General features: G+C 48.8%; 1 protein-coding gene across 1 annotated transcript in view; it reads right to left on the bottom strand.

The window, feature by feature from the left end:
* Window positions 1-22,020, bottom strand: part of HNRNPLL (heterogeneous nuclear ribonucleoprotein L like) — a 111,763-nt gene that overhangs the window by 21,768 nt on the left and 67,975 nt on the right. Inside the window, exons 8-12 of the mRNA XM_085612323.1 lie at window positions 20,145-20,365; window positions 19,341-19,462; window positions 18,977-19,178; window positions 17,562-17,619; window positions 17,376-17,474 (exon numbers count right to left, since the gene is read on the bottom strand). Coding sequence (XP_085468449.1) covers window positions 17,376-17,474; window positions 17,562-17,619; window positions 18,977-19,178; window positions 19,341-19,462; window positions 20,145-20,365 — 702 coding nt within the window. The remainder of the gene's footprint in view (window positions 1-17,375; window positions 17,475-17,561; window positions 17,620-18,976; window positions 19,179-19,340; window positions 19,463-20,144; window positions 20,366-22,020) is intronic.

Raw genomic sequence — 22,020 nt, 5'->3', positions numbered from 1 at the left:
CCAAAAGTGATGTTGCCCGGTGCCAGATAAGCTTTTTGAGCTTTTTTCGGCTCGGAGCCTGACGTGTCCTGGAGGGCTGCCTTGTCTTTGATGCGTTGCAAGGACGCTGCAACTTGCCGCACCTGGAGCGCCGACAGTTCTTTGGCGCCGACCGGTTCTGTAGAAGCGGGCGTGGACTTTTTCGGCGCCACTGGGTCATCGAGTCGAGGAGAGGTAGTAGCTGTCGACGGCATCGATGAGTGTGCCTTTGGTGCTGCTTTCGAAGCGGTGTGAGACGCAGCAGCCATTTTGACCTTTGTGGCCGGAGCCGATTGTGTCGGTGCCGGGAGCCGAGGCGGTTTGGCGGGACAGATGGTCTTTTTCCGTGTGTCGGCGCCGACGTCGGCTGCTGCAAGCTCGGCACCGAAGTCCCGTTTGGTGCGGTCGGTGCCGACGGGTTTGGCTGGCGTCGAAGGTGTGGTGGGCTTCGATCCGACCAGTGTTACTTTCAGTTTCGGTTTCTGATGAACCAATAAGGCTTTCGGTTTCGATGAAGGGAAACCAGTCGTTTTGGGTAGTAATGGCTGCCGCTGAATGGCCGAGGCCGGGCCAGAGGGCGGGGCCGAAGAACCGCGGGATAGGTCTTGGGTAAGGCCCGAAGGCGATCCCTCGACCGGAGCCAGAGACTGACGCACTGGGATATCCTCAGTCTGTACGGGTAGGCCTTGCTCGTCACCGGAGCTACTCTCTTCGGCCCCTAAGGCCTCATTGTAGTCTCCTACCTCGGTGTCGGCTTCGTCTCTGTGAAAGAATTGTTCTTCGATGTCTTCCGATCCGGAGTCGTGTTCGGAAGCGGGGCTGGAGGGTAGGTTCTCCACTTCTTCGACCTCTTCGTCCTCGGCGCTGAAGATGTTGGTCGGGGCCGGTGCCGCGTGCTGCGCTTCAAGTCTCGCTGCTCGTCGATTCCGGAGAGTCTTTTTGGATCGGAATCGGGCACAGGCCATACATGTGGACTCGTCGTGGTCCGGTGAAAGGCATTTGTTGCACACCGGGTGGACGTCGACATGGGGGATATTTCGCATTGCATACAGGACACCGCTTGAATGGTGTCCTCGATTCCATCGTCGATGGTCGGGTAAGATGCGAAAAAGTCGTATTTGAAGTTAGTAAACTAACAAATAACTATCGATACAGATCGGGAACAGTACCGACGCGAACTAAAGGCCTTTTGGCCTGGAAAAAGTTTTTCCTAACTTGAGTCAAGATAAGCACATCCGAACCCAATGGCGGAAAAAAACAATCTGAGGATGGAGAGGATGCCCATGCGCACTGTAGTCCAGGGGAGGAGTCACCTATCCCAGGATACTTCGAAGACTCTTCCAGGACAACAACGTGCAAACATCCGGACCCAACACTAGGCGGCGAGCTATGCACAGATATGAATGTCAGCAGCCCACATGCCTCGAACCATAATGAACCGTATTCTCACAGGAAGGCTGTTTAAAAGGCAATCTGTCAGAGGAAGTCACTGGCCAGAAGTAGGTTGTAACAACAAGCGGGGCTTCCCTGCAGGGAACCTGACCTTCTGCAACACTTAAATCCAGCTATTGACAAATGTGAGCACATTTCTCCTAAGAGCGCCATCACCCTTGATGTAGTTTGGCGAGGTGGTAAGGCGTGACCATGCAGGCGGTAGTGCTGTCCGCCGTGCCCCCATCGCGGATTCCTGCTGGGCAGTCTCGGTGAGCGAGAGAGCCTGCCAGGGCACCTCCAGAGACAAAGGATTAGGGGTTAATATCACCGCCACCGGCCTGGTTCCCGAAAGGAGAGAGCGGTACCTAATGTGGAAAATTCACCTCCTCTGGCCCGGGAGCCTCGGGGCACTGTGGTTACTTCCCCGCTGACGTCAAAGAAGAGCTGCGCTGGAATTGGCTCCAGCAAGAGGAGTTGCATAGCAACCAGGGGCTCGTCTGCTAAGAGAGCCACGCCGGCCCACGTAGTACGGAGGAGCCCGGGGGAGCCGCTGCGAAGCGATCCAACAGAGACCACGCACCCAGGTAACAGCCCCCACCAGTTGGCAGAGCGGAGGTGGGTTACCCTTGGGAACAGGGAGCGCGAGTCTGGGGTGCGGGTACTTCCTCATGTATGTAAAAATTGCGCAGACTCCAGTAGAATGGTCCAGGCTCCCCGTCCATAAGAAGAGGGTGATTTAAAGAGCTGTCAATAACAGCTCGCGCCGCATGACAATTGCCTCTAGGTGGTACAGCAAACTCCGGCAACGAAGCGGCAGCTTAGTTGCCATGACAATGGAAAGCTTAGCACAAGATGGCGGACTGTCCACTATCCGCAAGTACACGTGCATGCTGTTAGGTTTGAACAAATGGCGAGAGCAGCCATCTTTGTCCATCCCTACGCGTGCATGTAAACCTTTCGGAGAATCGATTGCAAAAGGCACTCGCATGGCGAGAGCACCGCTATCGCCAGGTGAGACATAAAAAAAAAAAAAAAAAACTTTACACATTTTAAATAGGACGCAAAAAAAAGTTCTCCCTATTTATGTGGTTTATTTGTAAAGCCAAAGGCCGGGCCCACTGAATGTTGAGCTCCAATCGCCCCATCTGCCGTACTTAGCATGACAATGGCAAGAATTAATATCGCTTTTTGCTCTTTCACCAGCAGAAATCACATAGAAAGTAGAAGAAGCTGCATGCCCGCTTCCCTCACATTTTCCTGCGAATATGGTGGACCTGCAGAGATTCCTACCATGAACAATAGAGCAAATGCGAAAGGCAAGCATGTTGGCAAGTCTTGATAACTGTTTGCTGCATCGTGCAGGCCACCATTTCATGATTGCTTTATACTTGCAGCTCGATCTGCCATTCAGAAATCACTGCCATGTAGAAAAGCAGCCGGATGCATTGCCACTTGAGGGATGTTGTCATATAGAGAAGGTGGGCAAAAAGTAAACTGTTAATGACTCCTCTGAAGCAAATTTTTCATGTCAAGTTAAAGAAACCAGCAAGAATCCCCGCACCTCCCATCAGACTGCATCTGCAATTCTTTTTAAAGCCGCCCTTCCAACCTGTGCGCCCCGCGGCTACTGCATTTGCTTCTGTCTGTACCCCGGACCAGACCTGCCCCATTGTTGATTGCTTGGTGTAATCATAGGACCGAGAGGGGCTATACAAGTCCCAGACATCTACCCCACAATATAAAGGCCTGCCAGATGTTTAAACAGTTCTTTTCCTCCTCCCTGGTCCAATCTGGCCATTGTAGAAGCAGCTTTAACCCAATCTTCAAGCTTTGGGGGCAAGGCATCTCTCCAGTTCATACAAATTTCCCTCCGTGCTATTAAAACAAGATATAGCAGTAAACCTCTATGTAAAAGCCTCATCTTCTTACTTAACGTGCCATCATGCCCAAAAAAGACCAGAGACACATTTAAGGTGATTCTCTCCAAAGATACCACAGAGGGCATCCTCGACTCCCCTCCTAAAATCACTGAGTCTGGGACACTCGTAAAAGATATGGAGATCGTTGGCTTTAGCAAGTTCGCATCTTGGGAATTTAGGGGTAGAGAGTGGAGCAAACTTTGCTATCCTAGCAGGGGTATAGTATAAATCGGTTGATAAAGAAATTATTTTTCTTGAGATTGGCCGGCTTAACATACTTCTATAAAAGCTGTAAACAAGGTTCAATAGTTCTTCGATATCACATTCCAGGGGAATCTTATTCCATAATAAGCGTTGTGGGGGTATTCCTTCTCGTCTGCATTCAAGGACTTCTTATACCATTTTGAAATTTCCTTGCTCTTAAGGTTTGCATCTTGGAGGAATTGCTCCAACTCCCAGTCCCCGTGTATTTCCCACGTTACCGCTGCAAACCAAGAAACTAATTGCATGTATTTAAATCTAGTGAAGTCACTTCCAATACTAGCTCTTAAAACCTCCCATGGGTGATCTGATGTTAACAGATCTAACCATATAGTAACACCCGCTCTTCTAATTGGTGTTGTAAGACTATCCTTAAAACGTAAGGGTCCCTAGGGAGTCCCAAACTCGGAGTAATCCCCTATCCCCTATCTGCTTCTGACCTTGTACCACAGACCAAGAGCAGCCTTCAGTACTTTTAGTCACTTTTTTGAAGTACCTTGGTGCCCTGAATTTATACAGGAAGCCATCTCCACCATCTTGCCTTGTCATTTCAGCCAAAGGTCTGCCCCATGAGGACTAGTCTGGCTTTGAGCAACATTCGTATATTTTTAAATTGGAAGGCATCCCAGTACCACTTGATATCCGGAAGGGCCAGCCCACCTTAAGTAAGCCTACGCCTGAGATTTTTCCAAGCCAGTCTGGCCCCTTTATAGGCCCAGATGAAACTCACGATCTTGCTCTGAATTTTACGGATGTCCAGTTTTGGAAAATTAAGGGGGATGGCATTAAAAAGGTATGTTAGTTTGGGGAGAATAACCATTTTAACTAGGTTAACCCTTTCGTAGATTGAGATTGTTAAAGGGAGGTTTTTCCACCTGGCTAATAATCGGTCGACTTCTTTTATGGTCCTATTTAAATTAATCTGTGGGATTTTCTCGATATCCTTGACAATTATAATACCCAAGTATTTAAACTTTTGACTTATTCTAGTCCCCCCAGTTGTCGATGTTCCAGCTCATCACCTCAGTTTTAGAGGTGTTGGCTAGATATCCCGACAAAAATCCAAATTCCTCTAACAGAGTTTTAACCCTTGGTATTACCACAGCCGGGTTGTCAGTATATAGCATCAAGTCATCCGCATACAAGGCGACCGTGCGGCTATACTGATAAGATTTTAAAGGTGTAATCAGATCATCTGCTCTTTGCTTGTGCCAGGGGTTCTATATAGATATTAAATAATAGTGGTGAAAGGGTGCAGCCCTGTCTGGTTCCTCTTAGAATATTAAAGCTAGATGTTAAGATCGCGTTTAATATTTTAGCAGAAGCCCCCCGATAACAATTTTCCAAAGTCTGAATGAAGATAGGCCCAAAGCCCATCGACCTTAACACTACCCAAAGATATATCCAGCAGACTATCGAACGCCTTGGCCGCATCTAGTGCCACTAAGGCCAAGGGTTCAGATCGGGCCGTGGCCAGGTCAATATTGCCTATTAGTTGCTGTGTTTGTTCTTGAATACAACTTTTAGGGATAAATCCTTTCTGGTCAGCATTAATCAGCTGTGGGACAATTTTAACCAGCCTCCAAGATAGAATGCTCATGAAGATCTTCTAGTCAGCATTTAGCAGGGAGCTCTGTCTATAGGAGTCAGCCCTTAAGGGATCCTTTACAGGTTTCAAAATGAGCACTATAGTTGCCTCTTTCCATGACCTAGGTACCTTGCCCGCTGACTGATAGACCGAGTTGAATAATATGCCCATATTCGTGACCAACTATTCCAGCAGAAGTTTATAAACCTCGCTGGGAAGCGCATCTGTACCTGCTGCTTTATTAGTATTACATCTCCAGATTTGCTCTCTGATCTCATCCTCAGCAATTGGGGCATGTAGACTTTTGCGGCTTTCAGCTGTTAAAGTCTATAGGGATTTTTCCCTCAACCAGGTTTTGAGGATCTCAGTATTTGGTAAAATCTCCTCCTTCTAGAGCTCAGAGAATAGTAAAAGCAGCTGAGCTCGCATGTCCGCCAATCTACTAGATATCTCCCCATTTTCATTTATAATTAATTCATTTGTGTGGTTCTTTGCACGATTCGCTCTGGCTTTCCATGCCAGGAGTGCTCCTGCCTTCTCTCCATATTCAAAATTCTGCATAGATTTTGTCAGCCACTGTGCTTTACATTTCTGATCGAGCCTTAACCTATATTCCTGGCAGGCATTTTCTAGTTTCCTCTGAACTTGTATTCTTTCAGGTGCCCCCTGATTGAGCCAAAGCCTTTCTGCCTCAAATAGGGAGATTTTATCCTCCAGCATTCGTAGCTCTTGTGAGTCCTCCCTGTTCTTGGTACAGATAAGACTATATAAAAAGCCCCTTGTTAGACCTGTCAGCCCTTTGGGTGGTCCCTCCTCATCATTATTTATTTTGTCCCACTTTTGCCTCAAACCCTGTTTGACTTTTTCCTTTTTATTGGGAACCACCAGATTTTTTAGTGTTGCTACAGATTCAGGGAGCCATTTTAGCTACCCCTGAAACTTCTGTCTGAGGGCCTGAAGCACAAAATGGTGGCCTCCTATGACATCACCAGCATCCACTGGAACCTACCAGCACCTTCCAGAACCCTCCAGGAGATTCCAGAACTGTGTGACAGTTGGAAACCGTTTAGAATGTTGGGAGGATAAGAGAGGCAGTTGGCAGTTGGAGCTGGCAGTTGGCACCTGACTGGTGAAGAGAGAGGAGCACAAGAGTGAAGGAGGAAGGAGTGAAGCAGCAGGGGTGGAAACTTGTGCCTGGAGTGGGGTCCATAAACCCACCCTTGATACTTGTCCCAGCTGATGGATCCCAGCCTATAGCCCTGTGTGGGAAGAAGAAAGAAGAAAACCATCCTAAGGACCTGGACAGCAGGAACAGGCCTTAGAACCAAGAAGATAACAAGATTCTGACCTGAGAGTTGGTTTCCCTGGAGCCTGGCGTCGAGTAGCCGAAGACCTGGAGCCCGAGGTGGAGAAGCGGCGCTGACTGAGGTAGCAGACGTCGTACCCGGAGCCGCCTGAGGTCATAAGAGGGCGCCGGCGGAGGTCGAGTGGAATACCAAGGGTCGAGAAGGAGGTGAACCGAGGTCGAGCGAGCGGCGTCATCGGAAGGGTGAAGTCTGCCCTCCGGAGTCGTCGGAGACCGAGGTAGAGGAGCACCGGAGGTCGGGAGTGAGGATCGCACTCCGGAGTCGCCCGGAACCTGTGAGGAGGAACACCGGAGGTCGGGGGTGAGGATCGCACCCCGGAGTCGCCGGAAGTCGACAGCGAGGTCAGACCGGCCGACGTCATCGGAGCCGAGTGCGCCATCGGACCGGAGCCGCCCGAAGTCGACATCGTGTGGAGACTGCCCGACGCCATCGAATCGGAGGTCGAGTTTGAACCGAGGCCACCGACATCGGACCGGAACCGCCTACCGGCGCCGTCATAGAACTGACATTGTGCCGAGGCCGCCGAGACCGAACCGGAACCGCCTCACGGCGTCGACACGACTCCAGCGGCGTCGGAGCATCAGAAAAGGGCAGTAAGTGGAGTAGAGGGCGCCTTAGGCCCTGTGGAGACCTGAGAGACTACTCTAAGGGGCCAGGGAGGAGCTGAAACCCACCTGACTGTGCCTGGGGTGAACTGGGACTAACCTAGAGAGGTTCTGTGGAGAGGGAAGCCAGGGCATTGGAATTTCCCCCCTTTTTGATCTACCTCAGTTTAGGCCTCAGCCTTTGCCTCAGCCAGGGAGTAGTACCCCTCAAGCCTTTCACACCCTACAAGCTGTGCCTGGGCCAATTCAGCCCTTCAGTAGTGAAGTGTCATCTGATTCACAAAGTGTACTGTATACTTCTAATTATTTATTGGGGTTACTGTATTTATTAAGTTCTCATCTATTTATTGCTGCACTGAATTTCTAGGTCCACAGGACTTGTTGGTGTACAGTATTTATTGGGACAGTATTTATTGATACAGTATTTATTACCTCAAAGTATTTAATTGACTGTATATATTGCACTTGTATTTATGCCCTGTTATTTATAATCACCCCTATTTACTTCAGCAAACAGCAAATATTTATTTGACCTGCTATATTTAAAAATGTATATATTGTGATTGTTATTTATTTTCCCAATCAGCAACTAAGAGAAGAACGATAAAGAGAACATATTTTCATAATTTTTACGGTGTAGAGTCGTTTTTGGAACGGATGCACGCATGGTTATTGTATGGGTATATTGTATGCTTAGCACTGCGCCTGTTTCCTGACCACTCGAGCCAAGCTACCACGTTGTGTCGGGAAGGTCCACCACCACCCTGCGGAGTGGGAGTGGGCTGTTTCCAACATAAATTGGTGTTCAGTGGTGGGATCGAGCTGTGCCTACATATACTCAACAATAACTGTGGGTAGTCCATAGGCCTACACCGGGAGTTTTCTCACAGCGGCCTTCCTAATTGTGGGTTTTTGTTTTTTCCAAATTTACTCTGGTGGTGGGAGGAGGTATTACTAAAGGTACCCCCCTGCATTGTTACTGCACAAAACCTGTCCTCTAACCTGAGTGGGCAAGATGGAGTTTGTTCTTGAAGATTTAGAAACATACACTGTGGCCCAACTCAGGGAGTTTTGCCAGCGAGAGGGGGTGTACTGTCCCCCAGGAGCAAAGAAGGGTGCACTTCAAACCAGCTTAAGGGCTTGGGGGGAGGCACGCAGGGAAGGCAAGGCTGAGGAGGAAGACAGGGATGGAGAGCCTGACCCCGAGGGGGCTGAGATGTACCAACCTGAGGTGGGGAACCTGTCAGCAGGGCCCAGGACACTTTCTAGGGGGGGCAGCCGTGCCTCTAGTGGGGGCTTATCCAGCGTGGAGTTAGCAGATCGGAGAGAGAAAAGACAGCTCACATTGGATTTAGCAAAGCTGGAGAAGGAGAAGGAGGAACAGAGGTTGGCTCATGAGACGGAGAAAGAGAGGATGGCTCATGAGATAAGACTGAAGGAGATAGAGCTTCAGATCCTCAGAATTGGGGCACCAACTGTTCCTAATGGTGGCAGCCAAATCCAAGAGTCCACCAGGGAATCCAAACCTTACCTGCCAAAGGACATTGTAGCAAGCTATGGGGCAGGTGATGACATCGCCAAATGGCTAGCAGCCTATGAGGTCTCATTGAGGGCCCATGGGGTTCCAGTGAAGTATTGGGGAGGGGGATTGTACAAATACATGCCTCCAGCTGGTAGGGATGCTTTATTGGCCCTCGAAGAGGAGGAGCAAACCCACTACCCCACCATGAAACTGGCGCTCATCAGGAAGTTTGGACTAACTCCGGAAAAGTACAGGCAGAAGTTCAGGGGTAGTCACAAACTGGGCACACAGAATTGGGTGGACTTCCTGGACTATGCAAAGAAGGCACTGGAAGGTTGGATTCAGGGCAGTGAAGTCAGGAACTACGAGGAGCTGTTTGACCTGGTATTGAAGGAACACCTACTCGAGAAATGTTTCCCTGAACTGCGGCAACACCTGGTGGATAGCAAGCTGACCAGCCCCCGGAAGCTTGCTGAGGAGGCGGACATTTGGGCTAGTACCCGGGTGTCCACAAGGGGGACTGGAGGGGATACTCAAAAGGCCGGACAGGGCGCCCCCCAAAAGAAAGAAGGAGGGGAAAAGAAAAAGGAGTTCTCCAAAGGCCCCCAAAATAACTTCCAAGGGAAGGGAACAGGATTCACCTCTAAGGCTAACCCACCCAGAAACCCTAATCCTGGCCAGAGTCAGCAGCCAAGGGTTGTCCATTGCTACGAGTGCGGTGGCGTTGGACACTATAAAGGAGATCCGAAGTGTCAGAAACGCTCACCCCCTCCCACTGGAGGAAAGCCCCCCGGGGTAGCTAGTGTAGTGCTCGGGGAGGAGATGCCCTTAACTAAGGGAAGGGAGTGGGCGGGTGTCACTTTAGTGTCCCTGGGAGAACGGGAGATGGTTCCTAAGATCCAGGTGCCCGCAAATACTGCAAAGTATGGGCAGTGGATCACCATCAATGGCCAAAGAGGGGAGGCTCTGAGAGACACAGGAGCCAGTATGACTATGGTACGTAGCCAACTGGTGTCTCCAGAGCAAGTCATTCCCGATGTACTCCACCCAGCCGCGATGGCTGACGGCAGAACCGGTCACTATCCCGTGGCTGAGGTTCCCTTTGAATGGGGGGGGGGTTGCAGGTTCACTTCGAGTTGCCGTAAGCCCTGCCGTGCCAGTCGATTGTCTGCTGGGCAATGACATGGAGCACAACGCTTGGAAGGAGGTGGAATACCGGACTCATACCGAGATGCTGGGTACACCTGACTGGGCCTGTGTTAGCACAAGGTCCGAGACTACCCGAAGAGGGAGTTCATTCCGGCTGGAGCCTGGAACAAAGGCCCAGCCAGCTGCCAGTCAAGGGAAGAACCGAGGACAGGAGGAGCCTGCCTCGGCGTCTCCACCCCGTAGGACGGATAGGCCACCGGAGGTGGTGGGCCAGGAGTCTGCGGAGGGGGATGTTACCAACCTGGAGGACTTACCCATCCCGGCCGAGTGGCACGTGGAGGGAGGCCCGTCCAGGGAGGAATTCTGCCAGGGCCAGAGGGAGTGCCCTACCCTTGAGGGGCTGAGGCGACAGGCCGAAGCCCAGGCAGCAGGGAACGTTGAAGGGAACTACAGTGTTTACTGGGAGGATGGCCTCCTCTACAGTGAACCCAAGGCACCCCTACATGGATCGTCACGAGCCTTGGTAGTACCTCAACGTTTTCGAGCCTTCCTGTTAGAGCTGGCTCACGAGATCCCCTTGGCAGGACACCTGGGGCAAGACAAGACCTTCGCCCGTCTTGTCCCACACTTTTATTGGCCTCAGATGAAAGTGTCGTCCGATACCTACTGCCGGACATGTGTGTCTTGCCAGGCCAGTGGGAAAACAGGGGTGAAGCTGAAAGCTCCCCTGGAACCACTTCCTGTCGTTAGCACCCCCTTTGAAAGGGTGGGCATCGACATTGTGGGTCCATTAGGTCCACCGACTACAGCTGGTCACAGGTTTATCCTGGTTCTGGTGGATCATGCCACACGGTACCCAGAGGCGATACCTCTGAGGACCATAACAGCACCTGTTGTGGCTAGGGCCCTGATGGGAATCTTTACCCGAGTGGGTTTTCCCAAGGAAGTTGTGTCCGACAGGGGGACCAACTTCATGTCAGCGTATATGCGGGCGATGTGGAAGGAGTGTGGAGTGACCTACCGGTTCACAACTCCTTACCACCCCCAGACCAATGGTCTGGTGGAAAGGTTTAACAAAACCTTGAAAGGCATGATCAGAAGTCTGCCTGAAAGCCTGCGGAGGAAATGGGACGTCCTCCTACCCTGTTTGCTCTTTTCTTACAGGGAAGTGCCACAGAAGGGAGTGGGCTTCAGCCCCTTCGAGCTTCTGTATGGGCATCCTGTACGCGGACCTCTTAACCTGGTGAGAGACGGATGGGAAAGAACTCCCAGGAAGCTCCCCCAGGATGTGGTGAGCTACATGCTGGCCTTCCGGAGCCAAATGGCTAAGTTGTGGAAGCAAGCTTCTGACAACTTGGAAGCCAGCCAAGCAGTAATGAAGGCGTGGTATGACCACAACGCTCACCCGGTGGAGTTGGAGCCTGGCCAGAAGGTGTGGGTGATCGAACCAGGAGAGCTTAGTGCCCTCCAGGATCGCTGGTCAGGACCCTTTGAGGTGTTGGAGAAGAAGGGTAAGGCTACCTACTTGGTGGACCTGAAGACCCCTCGTCAGCCCCTGCGGGTGCTGCATGCCAACCGCCTCAAACCCCACCACGAGAGGCCCGAAGTCATCTTGATGATGGTGACTGACGGAGGAGAGGACGTGGAAAGCGAGCCTCTCCCTGATCTGTTTGCGTCTCAAGAAAAGGATGGGTCGGTGGAGGGAGTGATTCTCTCCCCATCTCTAACTCCTGAACAGCAGGAGGACTGTCGCCAGGTGCTGGGGCAGTACTCTTCGTTGTTCTCCCTTGTCCCGGGTAGGACTCACCTGTGCGTCCATGACGTGGACACAGGAGACAGCCCACCTGTGAAGTCCAAGATCTACCGGATGTCAGACAAGGTGAAGGCCAGCATTCATAGTGAGGTCACTAAGATGCTGGAGCTAGGAGTGATTGAACCTTCTAGCAGCCCCTGGTCCAGTCCGGTGGTGTTAGTACCGAAAGCTGCACCACCGGGTGCCCAACCAGAACTGAGGTTCTGTGTGGACTACCGGGGACTGAATTCAGTGACAAAGACTGATGCACATCCGATCCCTAGGGCGGATGAATTAATTGACCGGCTGGGAGCTGCCCAATATCTAAGTACCTTTGACCTTACTTCGGGGTACTGGCAGATCTCTTTGACTGATGGAGCAAGGGAAAGGTCAGCCTTCTCCACGCCCAATGGCCACTACCAGTTCTGTGTGATGCCCTTTGGGCTCAAGAACGCACCTGCCACGTTTCAGCGCCTGGTAAACCAGATCCTCACCGGAATGGAGAGTTTCTCTGCTGCTTATCTGGATGACATAGCCGTCTTCAGTAACAGCTGGGAGGATCACTTGCGTCACCTGCAAGCTGTTCTCCAGGCCCTGAGACAAGCTGGATTGACGATCAAGGCCAGCAAGTGCCAGATCGGGCAGGGGTCGGTAGTGTACCTTGGACACTTGGTGGGTAGGGGAGCGGTGCAACCCCTCCAGGCGAAGATCGAGGCCATCATGGCCTGGGAACCCCCCAAGACACAGACTGAGGTCCGAGCATTTTTGGGCCTCACGGGATACTACCGCCGCTTCGTGAAGGGGTACGGTACCATCGTAGCCCCCCTCACGGAGCTCACGTCCAAGAAACAACCTCGACGGGTAGTCTGGACGGAGGCTTGTCAGCAAGCCTTTGAGAAATTGAAGAAAGCCATGTGCGAGGCCCCGGTCTTAAGGGCCCCAGACTTTTCCAAGAAGTTCATTGTCCAGACAGATGCATCAGAACATGGCATTGGGGCAGTGTTATCGCAACTCAACGAAGAGGGTCTGGATCAACCCGTGGTCTTCCTATCCAGGAGACTACTTCCCAGGGAACAGAAGTGGAGTGCAATAGAGCGTGAAGCCTTTGCAGTGGTATGGGCTCTGAAGAAGTTGCGGCCATACCTGTTTGGCTCGCACTTCCTAGTTCAGACCGACCACAGACCCCTTCGTTGGCTGATGCAAATGAAGGGGGAGAATCCCAAGTTGTTGAGGTGGTCTATTTCCCTACAGGGGATGGACTTCCAGGTGGAACATCGGCCTGGAGTGGACCACGCCAATGCAGACGGTCTCTCAAGGTATTTCCGCCTTAGTGATGAGAACTCCCAAGGGGTTGGGTAGCTCTCCCCACTTTCAGCTGGGGGGGACGCGTGTTAGACCTGTCAGCCCTTTGGGTGGTCCCTCCTCATCATTATTTATTTTGTCCCACTTTTGCCTCAAACCCGGTTTGACTTTTTCCTTTTTATTGGGAACCACCAGATTTTTTAGTGTTGCTACAGATTCAGGGAGCCATTTTAGCTACCCCTGAAACTTCTGTCTGAGGGCCTGAAGCACAAAATGGTGGCCTCCTATGACATCACCAGCATCCACTGGAACCTACCAGCACCTTCCAGAACCCTCCAGGAGATTCCAGAACTGTGTGACAGTTGGAAACCGTTTAGAATGTTGGGAGGATAAGAGAGGCAGTTGGCAGTTGGAGCTGGCAGTTGGCACCTGACTGGTGAAGAGAGAGGAGCACAAGAGTGAAGGAGGAAGGAGTGAAGCAGCAGGGGTGGAAACTTGTGCCTGGAGTGGGGTCCATAAACCCACCCTTGATACTTGTCCCAGCTGATGGATCCCAGCCTATAGCCCTGTGTGGGAAGAAGAAAGAAGAAAACCATCCTAAGGACCTGGACAGCAGGAACAGGCCTTAGAACCAAGAAGATAACAAGATTCTGACCTGAGAGTTGGTTTCCCTGGAGCCTGGCGTCGAGTAGCCGAAGACCTGGAGCCCGAGGTGGAGAAGCGGCGCTGACTGAGGTAGCAGACGTCGTACCCGGAGCCGCCTGAGGTCATAAGAGGGCGCCGGCGGAGGTAGAGTGGAATACCAAGGGTCGAGAAGGAGGTGAACCGAGGTCGAGCGAGCGGCGTCATCGGAAGGGTGAAGTCTGCCCTCCGGAGTCGTCGGAGACCGAGGTAGAGGAGCACCGGAGGTCGGGAGTGAGGATCGCACTCCGGAGTCGCCCGGAACCTGTGAGGAGGAACACCGGAGGTCGGGGGTGAGGATCGCACCCCGGAGTCGCCGGAAGTCGACAGCGAGGTCAGACCGGCCGACGTCATCGGAGCCGAGTGCGCCATCGGACCGGAGCCGCCCGAAGTCGACATCGTGTGGAGACTGCCCGACGCCATCGAATCGGAGGTCGAGTTTGAACCGAGGCCACCGACATCGGACCGGAACCGCCTACCGGCGCCGTCATAGAACTGACATTGTGCCGAGGCCGCCGAGACCGAACCGGAACCGCCTCACGGCGTCGACACGACTCCAGCGGCGTCGGAGCATCAGAAAAGGGCAGTAAGTGGAGTAGAGGGCGCCTTAGGCCCTGTGGAGACCTGAGAGACTACTCTAAGGGGCCAGGGAGGAGCTGAAACCCACCTGACTGTGCCTGGGGTGAACTGGGACTAACCTAGAGAGGTTCTGTGGAGAGGGAAGCCAGGGCATTGGAATTTCCCCCCTTTTTGATCTACCTCAGTTTAGGCCTCAGCCTTTGCCTCAGCCAGGGAGTAGTACCCCTCAAGCCTTTCACACCCTACAAGCTGTGCCTGGGCCAATTCAGCCCTTCAGTAGTGAAGTGTCATCTGATTCACAAAGTGTACTGTATACTTCTAATTATTTATTGGGGTTACTGTATTTATTAAGTTCTCATCTATTTATTGCTGCACTGAATTTCTAGGTCCACAGGACTTGTTGGTGTACAGTATTTATTGGGACAGTATTTATTGATACAGTATTTATTACCTCAAAGTATTTAATTGACTGTATATATTGCACTTGTATTTATGCCCTGTTATTTATAATCACCCCTATTTACTTCAGCAAACAGCAAATATTTATTTGACCTGCTATATTTAAAAATGTATATATTGTGATTGTTATTTATTTTCCCAATCAGCAACTAAGAGAAGAACGATAAAGAGAACATATTTTCATAATTTTTACGGTGTAGAGTCGTTTTTGGAACGGATGCACGCATGGTTATTGTATGGGTATATTGTATGCTTAGCACTGCGCCTGTTTCCTGACCACTCGAGCCAAGCTACCACGTTGTGTCGGGAAGGTCCACCACCACCCTGCGGAGTGGGAGTGGGCTGTTTCCAACACCCCTCAAATATGCCTTAAAGGCATCCCACACATAATCCATAGACGTTGATCCAATATTTACAGAAAAATAGTATTGGGGTGAGAGTTTAATATCTCTGTCAGTCAACATAGATCTTTTAAGTGTCCATCTAGGTCTTGAGTTGTCTGGGCTCCCTGCTAAGGCAAAAACATTAGAATGATCTGAAATATGACTAGACTGAATGACTATTTATGTCATGTCATCTACAGTAGACCTATCAATCGGAACAGTCAGTTCTAGAAAGGTGGGTTTCTCTTACTGTGGAAGGTAAAGCCCTGTATGTTACCCATCTTTACTCTCCACAGAGGCACCCCTACATAGTGGCTTTGATTTGATCTGTCCTCTTTTTTTGGGGGGGGGGGGGGTGACGGGTCAAGAAGCACATTAAAATCATCTCGGATTATTATATTATAGGGGTGACTACTTCCATCAGATTCCATTGTAGCTTACATATGTATGTGTGGGCATTGCTGTTAGGACCATAGAAGGATACACATACTAACTCTGGTCCTCCAAAGGCTAGTTTAGCCATTATCCATCTCCAAGTTTGGTCTGTTTTAAATGATTTAATTACGCAACCCGCCCCCCCGTTTTATCAAAATGGCCACCCCCTTGCAGTGGACTGTGTTCTGAAGTACAAAAATATTTTATCCGAGGGTACCTTGAAAATATAGTGCAACTCTAAATGGCTCAAACGAGTTTCCTGATTTAAAACTATTTGGGCAGGGCTTTGCTCTAGATATTTCATCACTAAACTCAGTCTGCGGGGACAGCTCAAACCATTAATATTCCACGAGAGGAATTTTAGATCACAGACTCCCATTGAAGAGGTTCAACTGTTAAAAAGGAGCCATCCAGTTATATCTATACCTGACAAGAAAAACCCAAAGCAGGCTACCTGAAATTGCATAGAGGATTTTTTTGAATTTTTTCCCCACTGCTCCCCACCCTGTACTCCCGCCCCCCCCCCCCCCCCTCATCCCACCCACGTGCTAACCCAACCCCCCAGGGAATCCTCCCTACTATGGCTATAAGCCTAATCTGCTTCAGTCCCTCGGGCCAAAAAGATATTTTAACCATTACATTTTCCATCAGACTTTTAAAGGCACCGGAACAGCTGAATGCCATTTATGTATGTGGCGCTGTGTTGGCGGAGTGGAACTTCGTGGAATTCCAAGGAGTTTTTATGCAATTTTGCAGAATTCCACGTACTACAACTCAGTGAACTCCGCCACCACTGGAAGTAATACTATCAACAACAAAAAATGTGCCACATAGTGCTGCATAATTAGGCTTTTCTTGCAGCATGATTTAGTCAGCCCTGCTGCATTATTTGGCTCTCTGCTGGCACAATTTGTGGCTCTGCATATCTTAAAGAATCATACTCCATCAGATGCTAAACAAGCATTCTTGTACCCCCACCCACCTCAAGTAGTAGTAAGGTAAATCCAGATTAGAAGGAATGCGACATTAATAGGATGCGGTAATCAACTCATCAGCCAAAAAACACATGAAACTTAGGAGGGGTATGTTGAACTGCCAGGAGATAGATAACAAGGGTTTTCAATGTTTTGCTAAGTATTGTTAGGTGTTGACTCTGGAGTAGTACAGCCTCTAATCCAGTTCCGCAGTTTAGGTCCAGTTTTAAGAGGGAGGAGGCGAGTGATGATATGGAGAGTGAGACCCAAACTTTTATAAAATTGTTGGTGATGCTGATGGTAGGTCTAGGGATCATTTCAGAGAAAGAATCAAAGGGGCTAGATGTAGCCATATGGCTAGAGCTCAAAGCTGGGGCACCGGGTTCGAGCCTCGGCAACGACACTCAATACTCTGTGATTCTGGGCAAATCACTTAATCTCCCAATGCCAAACAAAAATTAATGGGTCCTTCTGTAACGAAACTGTTGCTAAAGTAAAGCGCTCCAATACACGATTTGGTTCTAGTACGCGCTATATAAAATTCTATAAATAAAAAAACACATAAAAATGCATACGGTTCTATTTTTTCACCTCGGTGTATTTGAATTGTGCCATTCCGCTCCAATGTTCTGCTCTAAAAGAACAATGCTGCATCTTTCAGGATCAAGTGATCCAGTAAAAAGAAAGACTTTATAGCAGTAAAGTTTGTCCCACATCAAGACTAAAGTAGTGAGGTGAAAAGTTACTTTCAGTTTACATAGGTCTTACAAGCAGTCTTGTAAAGGACCATGACAAGTGAATGCATAGTCAAACCTCACAGGTTTATTAACCTTTGTATCAGGCATCATGTAAAACTAAGTTTCACACATTTTCAACGCATTTATAATGCAAATAACCATCCACTTACTTGCAACTCTTATCTGAGTATGGTTGAGTATAGTTAGTGCTTCGACTGCTTCTGTCTTGGTTTCCCATTCTAATAGACCCGAGAGTGTTTTAGCAGTAGCTAGAACATAAAAAATGAACAGTTACTGGAGGAGTTGAAATAAAAATAAATTGGAATTGAAAATTCAAGGTAGGTTGATATACGTACGTTTAGCGTCAAACACTTTGCATTTGATAAACATCGGAACTTCGTGTTCTTCACATAGCTGTAACATAAAATATGCACAATTTATATGAAAATAAATGAAGCAGAAATGTTACTGCTTCACTTTAAAAAGACAATGTGTGATTCAGGCAACAACGTGTGGTTCCACCTGGCAAGGCAGATGCAGAAAAATGCACATATTATAGAATGCAACTTCTGAAAGACTGCATCTTCAATTAGGAAAAGATAAATGCCTTCAGTGCCTTGTAAACCCCACAACCAATTATCCCCCCCCCCCCAGATATCAGTGCCACTTTTGAGACCGACCCCTGATCAGAGAGACATCCGTGAGGCACCCATCACACAGTTCAAGGTACTGACAGCTATTAAATCTATCAGAGTGTATAAAGCCACTAGCCCAGACGGCTGCACAGGGAATTTGCACAAGATCTTTGCTAACTCACTAGCACTATATTTACTAAACTCGCTTAACTGAACTGTGAATGAGGGCAATAAGACAGTGTGAGAGGCAAATATATTTCTATGATCCTGAAGTCAGGGAAAAACCTGAAATTGCAATAAGGAAATTGTATGCAAAATTATTGCAATCAGATTAGAACCCCACCTTCCCGACTTCATACACCTCTTAATCTGTCGGTCTTTATTGAGCACCGACACTCAAGATTACATCCGCTCCACACAGAAAGAAAGAAAGCTGTATCAGCTGTGTTCATTTCGGTGGATGGAGAAAAGACATTTGCGTGGACTGCACACTACACAAAATGTAACTTAAACATGCATTTACTGACTATGGCTGTGGTGGTATACCGTCCACCCACCTCAGTCACCTTAAACAGCAAACTATCCGTATCTTTTACACAGAAAGAGGCATCTGCCAGCGGTGACAAACGCCAATAAACTTACCCCTACAATCGTGCCATTTGAAGCACGTACCAGGAAAGAGAATATTAATGGAATCGTTTGTCAGAGTTAAAATCCCATACCATCTTACGTGAGGCTACTGGATTAATTTCATATTTTGTCAATTAAAGCGTACACACAAAAAAATCTATTCAAGAAAAAGCTTAAATAGTAGAGCCTGGTCTTGCGGAATCTTACACACTATGCATGACTATGCCAACTGGAACAAAATACCATAATTTTCTCTAAGTGGTGGGCAATAGAAAACCATTTTGGACTGCAATGTTATCTCATGCATTTAATCCCATTTCTGTAGTTACCAACTTTAAAACTTATAATTGCTCATTTAAATAGAGCTATACACATCTGATGGTAGAACACTACTGGGTCAAGCCGAAAAGGATGTACTAATCAGCCACCTCACTACTCGCTCTCCATTTTTCCCCACACACATTATTTCTAACTGCATGCACACCAAGCATCAAAGTGTCATGTACCTTTCGGAAAGTGTCTTCATCCGTAGACAGCGGCACATTATAATAATGCAGTACACATGATGGTGGCTGAATAATATTCTTGGAAGCCTGGCCAGCGCTTGTAAATCTATTGTTCTTGCTCATCGAGAAATCTTTGAAACTGCTAGAACCATCCTCAAGCTCGAACACCTGACTTGGAACCACAGAATGCTGCTTGGACACACTGAAATATTAAAATACATAAGTGGCAGCCAAAAATAACTTCTTTCAACTTACTGAAAATCATCAATATTGATAAACAGTGTTTCAACACTTCTTAATTTTTTGGGGGGGGGGTAGACATTTAGAGAAAAGTAGGTTTTACAAGACCAAAAAAATCACTTACCACACGTTTAATCTTGAGCCAAATAATTTTAAGTTATTGAGGTGTGTAATTGCCCTTTCAACAGCATACTCGTCACCCATTTCTATCAGCGCAGTGCCTGGAATGGACTTCATGAATTTGATCTGAAATAAAATGTTTTAATTAATAACTTCTGAAAAATTAAATGCATCCCCCTAAAGAGCATTAGTACAATAAGAAAAAAGTCTGCTTAAGATGGGCATGATGGTCCAGAACACTGACTGGAGTGGGTGCCATTATGAGTAATAGTACTTTTAAAAAAAATATATGGTCAAGTCTAAAATCTCCTGATCCACTATTAAGGTCCATTTTCTGCAGTTCACACCTAAAGTGTTCAGCACAAACTCTGACCAAGCAATGAGCAGCTCAACGCCCAGAGAACTCTTGGGCATTAGACATCTTAGGACTGAACCATGTTAGGGAAATGCTCAAGACTGCATACACACTTAATACACATACCCTTCTGAAAAGAGCATGAAGTATGCCTACTTCCCTCACTTGGATCTTGAATCCTTTAGGGTGGCTGTTTCGGATCTGCAGTGTTATGGTATTCTCAATGTAAAGTTTTGAATCTCCTCCAAATGGGCTCTTGCTTTAACAGCAACCCATTTCCAGCAATCCTCTCCCTCCTCAACATTAGGAACATTAAAACATTGGACCCTAAAGCAAACATGCAGGAAATAGCAAATTCAATAAGAAGGTCTTTCTTTAAAGTTCGCACTAAACATTTTTCATACTCCCAATAGCTTTAAAACCTGGTAAGATTGAAAAGATGGCCATGTTTACCTTTTCAATGTTTCCATACAAGCAGAAAAGGTTGAAGGCCGTGGCACAGTTCATCTTTGGTGGAAGTAGACCACCGACCATAGCAACTGAACCAGAAGGATGAGGTCGATACATGTAAGAAGAGGAAGACTGAGGTAACGGGTAGGATACCAACTCTGGAGTGTCACGAGATCCCATTTTGTGTCGATTTGGTAAAGGTAACAATGGAGCATGTTGTGATCCTAAAGGAAGATAAACCATTATTAGGAGACCAAACCCATTACAAAGAGAAAATAAGTGATATTAATATTGCATGTGGTTAACAAAAGGCACAGTGCCAAACACAGAAGCATTACTAAGAATGACCAAGGTAATGGATTAAAAGATAATTACCTGTAACTAGTTTCTATCCACTGATGGCTTTCGTATCCACATAGTTAACCAACCCATCAGACTAGAAACTATATTTATATTAACAGGGTCAATTCAGCAGGTATGAAGTTCTTCGACGGATAACTTAATGTCTAGGCATGTGAGCTGTAGATCACATGCTTTGCATACTCCTGCCATTTAATGTTGGGTCTGGATGTTTGCAAGTTGTTTATTTTGAAGAAGTCTTTGCAGTCACGAGGTAGGAAACTCCTCTTAAGGTGATAGTGCGCTATCTGGTTCGGACAGGTATTGCTGCGCTCCGCTATCGATCCTCTGGTTCCCCCTATGTGCGTATGTCTCTCTACCTAGACAGTATTGTTCTTGATCGCGCTTCAATCTTCGCGGTTCGAATCAAACCTCTGATGTTCGACATTTCGATCAAAACATCTGCGGAAGGACTTTCTGCCCATCAGTGTCTGTTAGGCTCGTCGATGCAACAGACTCAATTTAAATTCTGCCCTCTGTGCCACTCGAAATATCCATACACAGAATCCTCAAGTGTGTAATTTGTGCTTGTCCACGAGTCACAAGGAACAAGACAGCAGAGCGTGCAGCTCTTTCAGGTCGAAGAAAACTGAGCTAATCGGGCTCAACGTCGAGAGATGCAGAGGCTGGATGTCACACCAGACCTCTTAGGCAAAGAATCAATCATGGCATTTGTAAAGCGCACTACATACCCGTGAGTGTCTCAAGATGTTGCGGGGGCAGGGGGAGAAGAGAGGGGGGGGGGGGGGAAAGCTGCTACTGTTTGAAGAGCCAGGTCTAGCGAAGTCTTCTGAAGGTCAGAAGGTCTTCGGTCTGCCGCAGGCGGATGGGGAGGGTGTTCCATATCTTGGCGGCGAGGTGGGAGAATGATATGCCACCGGCGGTCACTCTTCGGATGCAGGGGGTGAGGGCGCGGTCTGCGGAGCTGGCGGGTGTAGAGACCGAGTCGGCTGTTTAGGTACGTTGGTCCGGTGTTGTGGAGTGCCTAGTGTGCGTGGGTGAGGAGTTTGAAGGTTATCCTCTTGTTGACAGGGAGCCAGTGTAGGTCAAAAGGTAGGGTGTGATGTGGCTGCGGCGAGGGATGTCGAGGATCAGGCATGCGGAGGCGTTCTGGATGTGTTGAAGACGTTTCAGGAGTTTGGCCGGGGCTCCTGCGTAGAGTGCGTTTCCATAGTCCAGTCTACTGCTGATGAGGGCCTGGGTGACCATCCTTGTTTCGGTGGGGATCCACTTGAAGATCCTGCGAAGCATGCAGAGGGTGTTGAAGCAGGAGGAGACTGCGTTGATCTGCTTCGTCATGGAGAGGGTAGAGTCGAGGATGACCCCCTAGATTGCGTGCGTGGTTGGTGGGTGGTGCCGACTTAATCAGCCCGCACGCCCTCCCCTCCGCTGACTACATCCTCCTTGGGGACCTCAACTTCCACCTGGAGAACAACGACCGCAACACCCCCACCCACTACGCCGGCCACACGCTCGACCC

This window comes from Triturus cristatus, chromosome 6, assembly GCF_964204655.1.
Source record: "Triturus cristatus chromosome 6, aTriCri1.1, whole genome shotgun sequence".
Taxonomy (NCBI): domain Eukaryota; kingdom Metazoa; phylum Chordata; class Amphibia; order Caudata; family Salamandridae; genus Triturus; species Triturus cristatus.
This window is presented reverse-complemented; position numbering and strand designations above follow the sequence as displayed.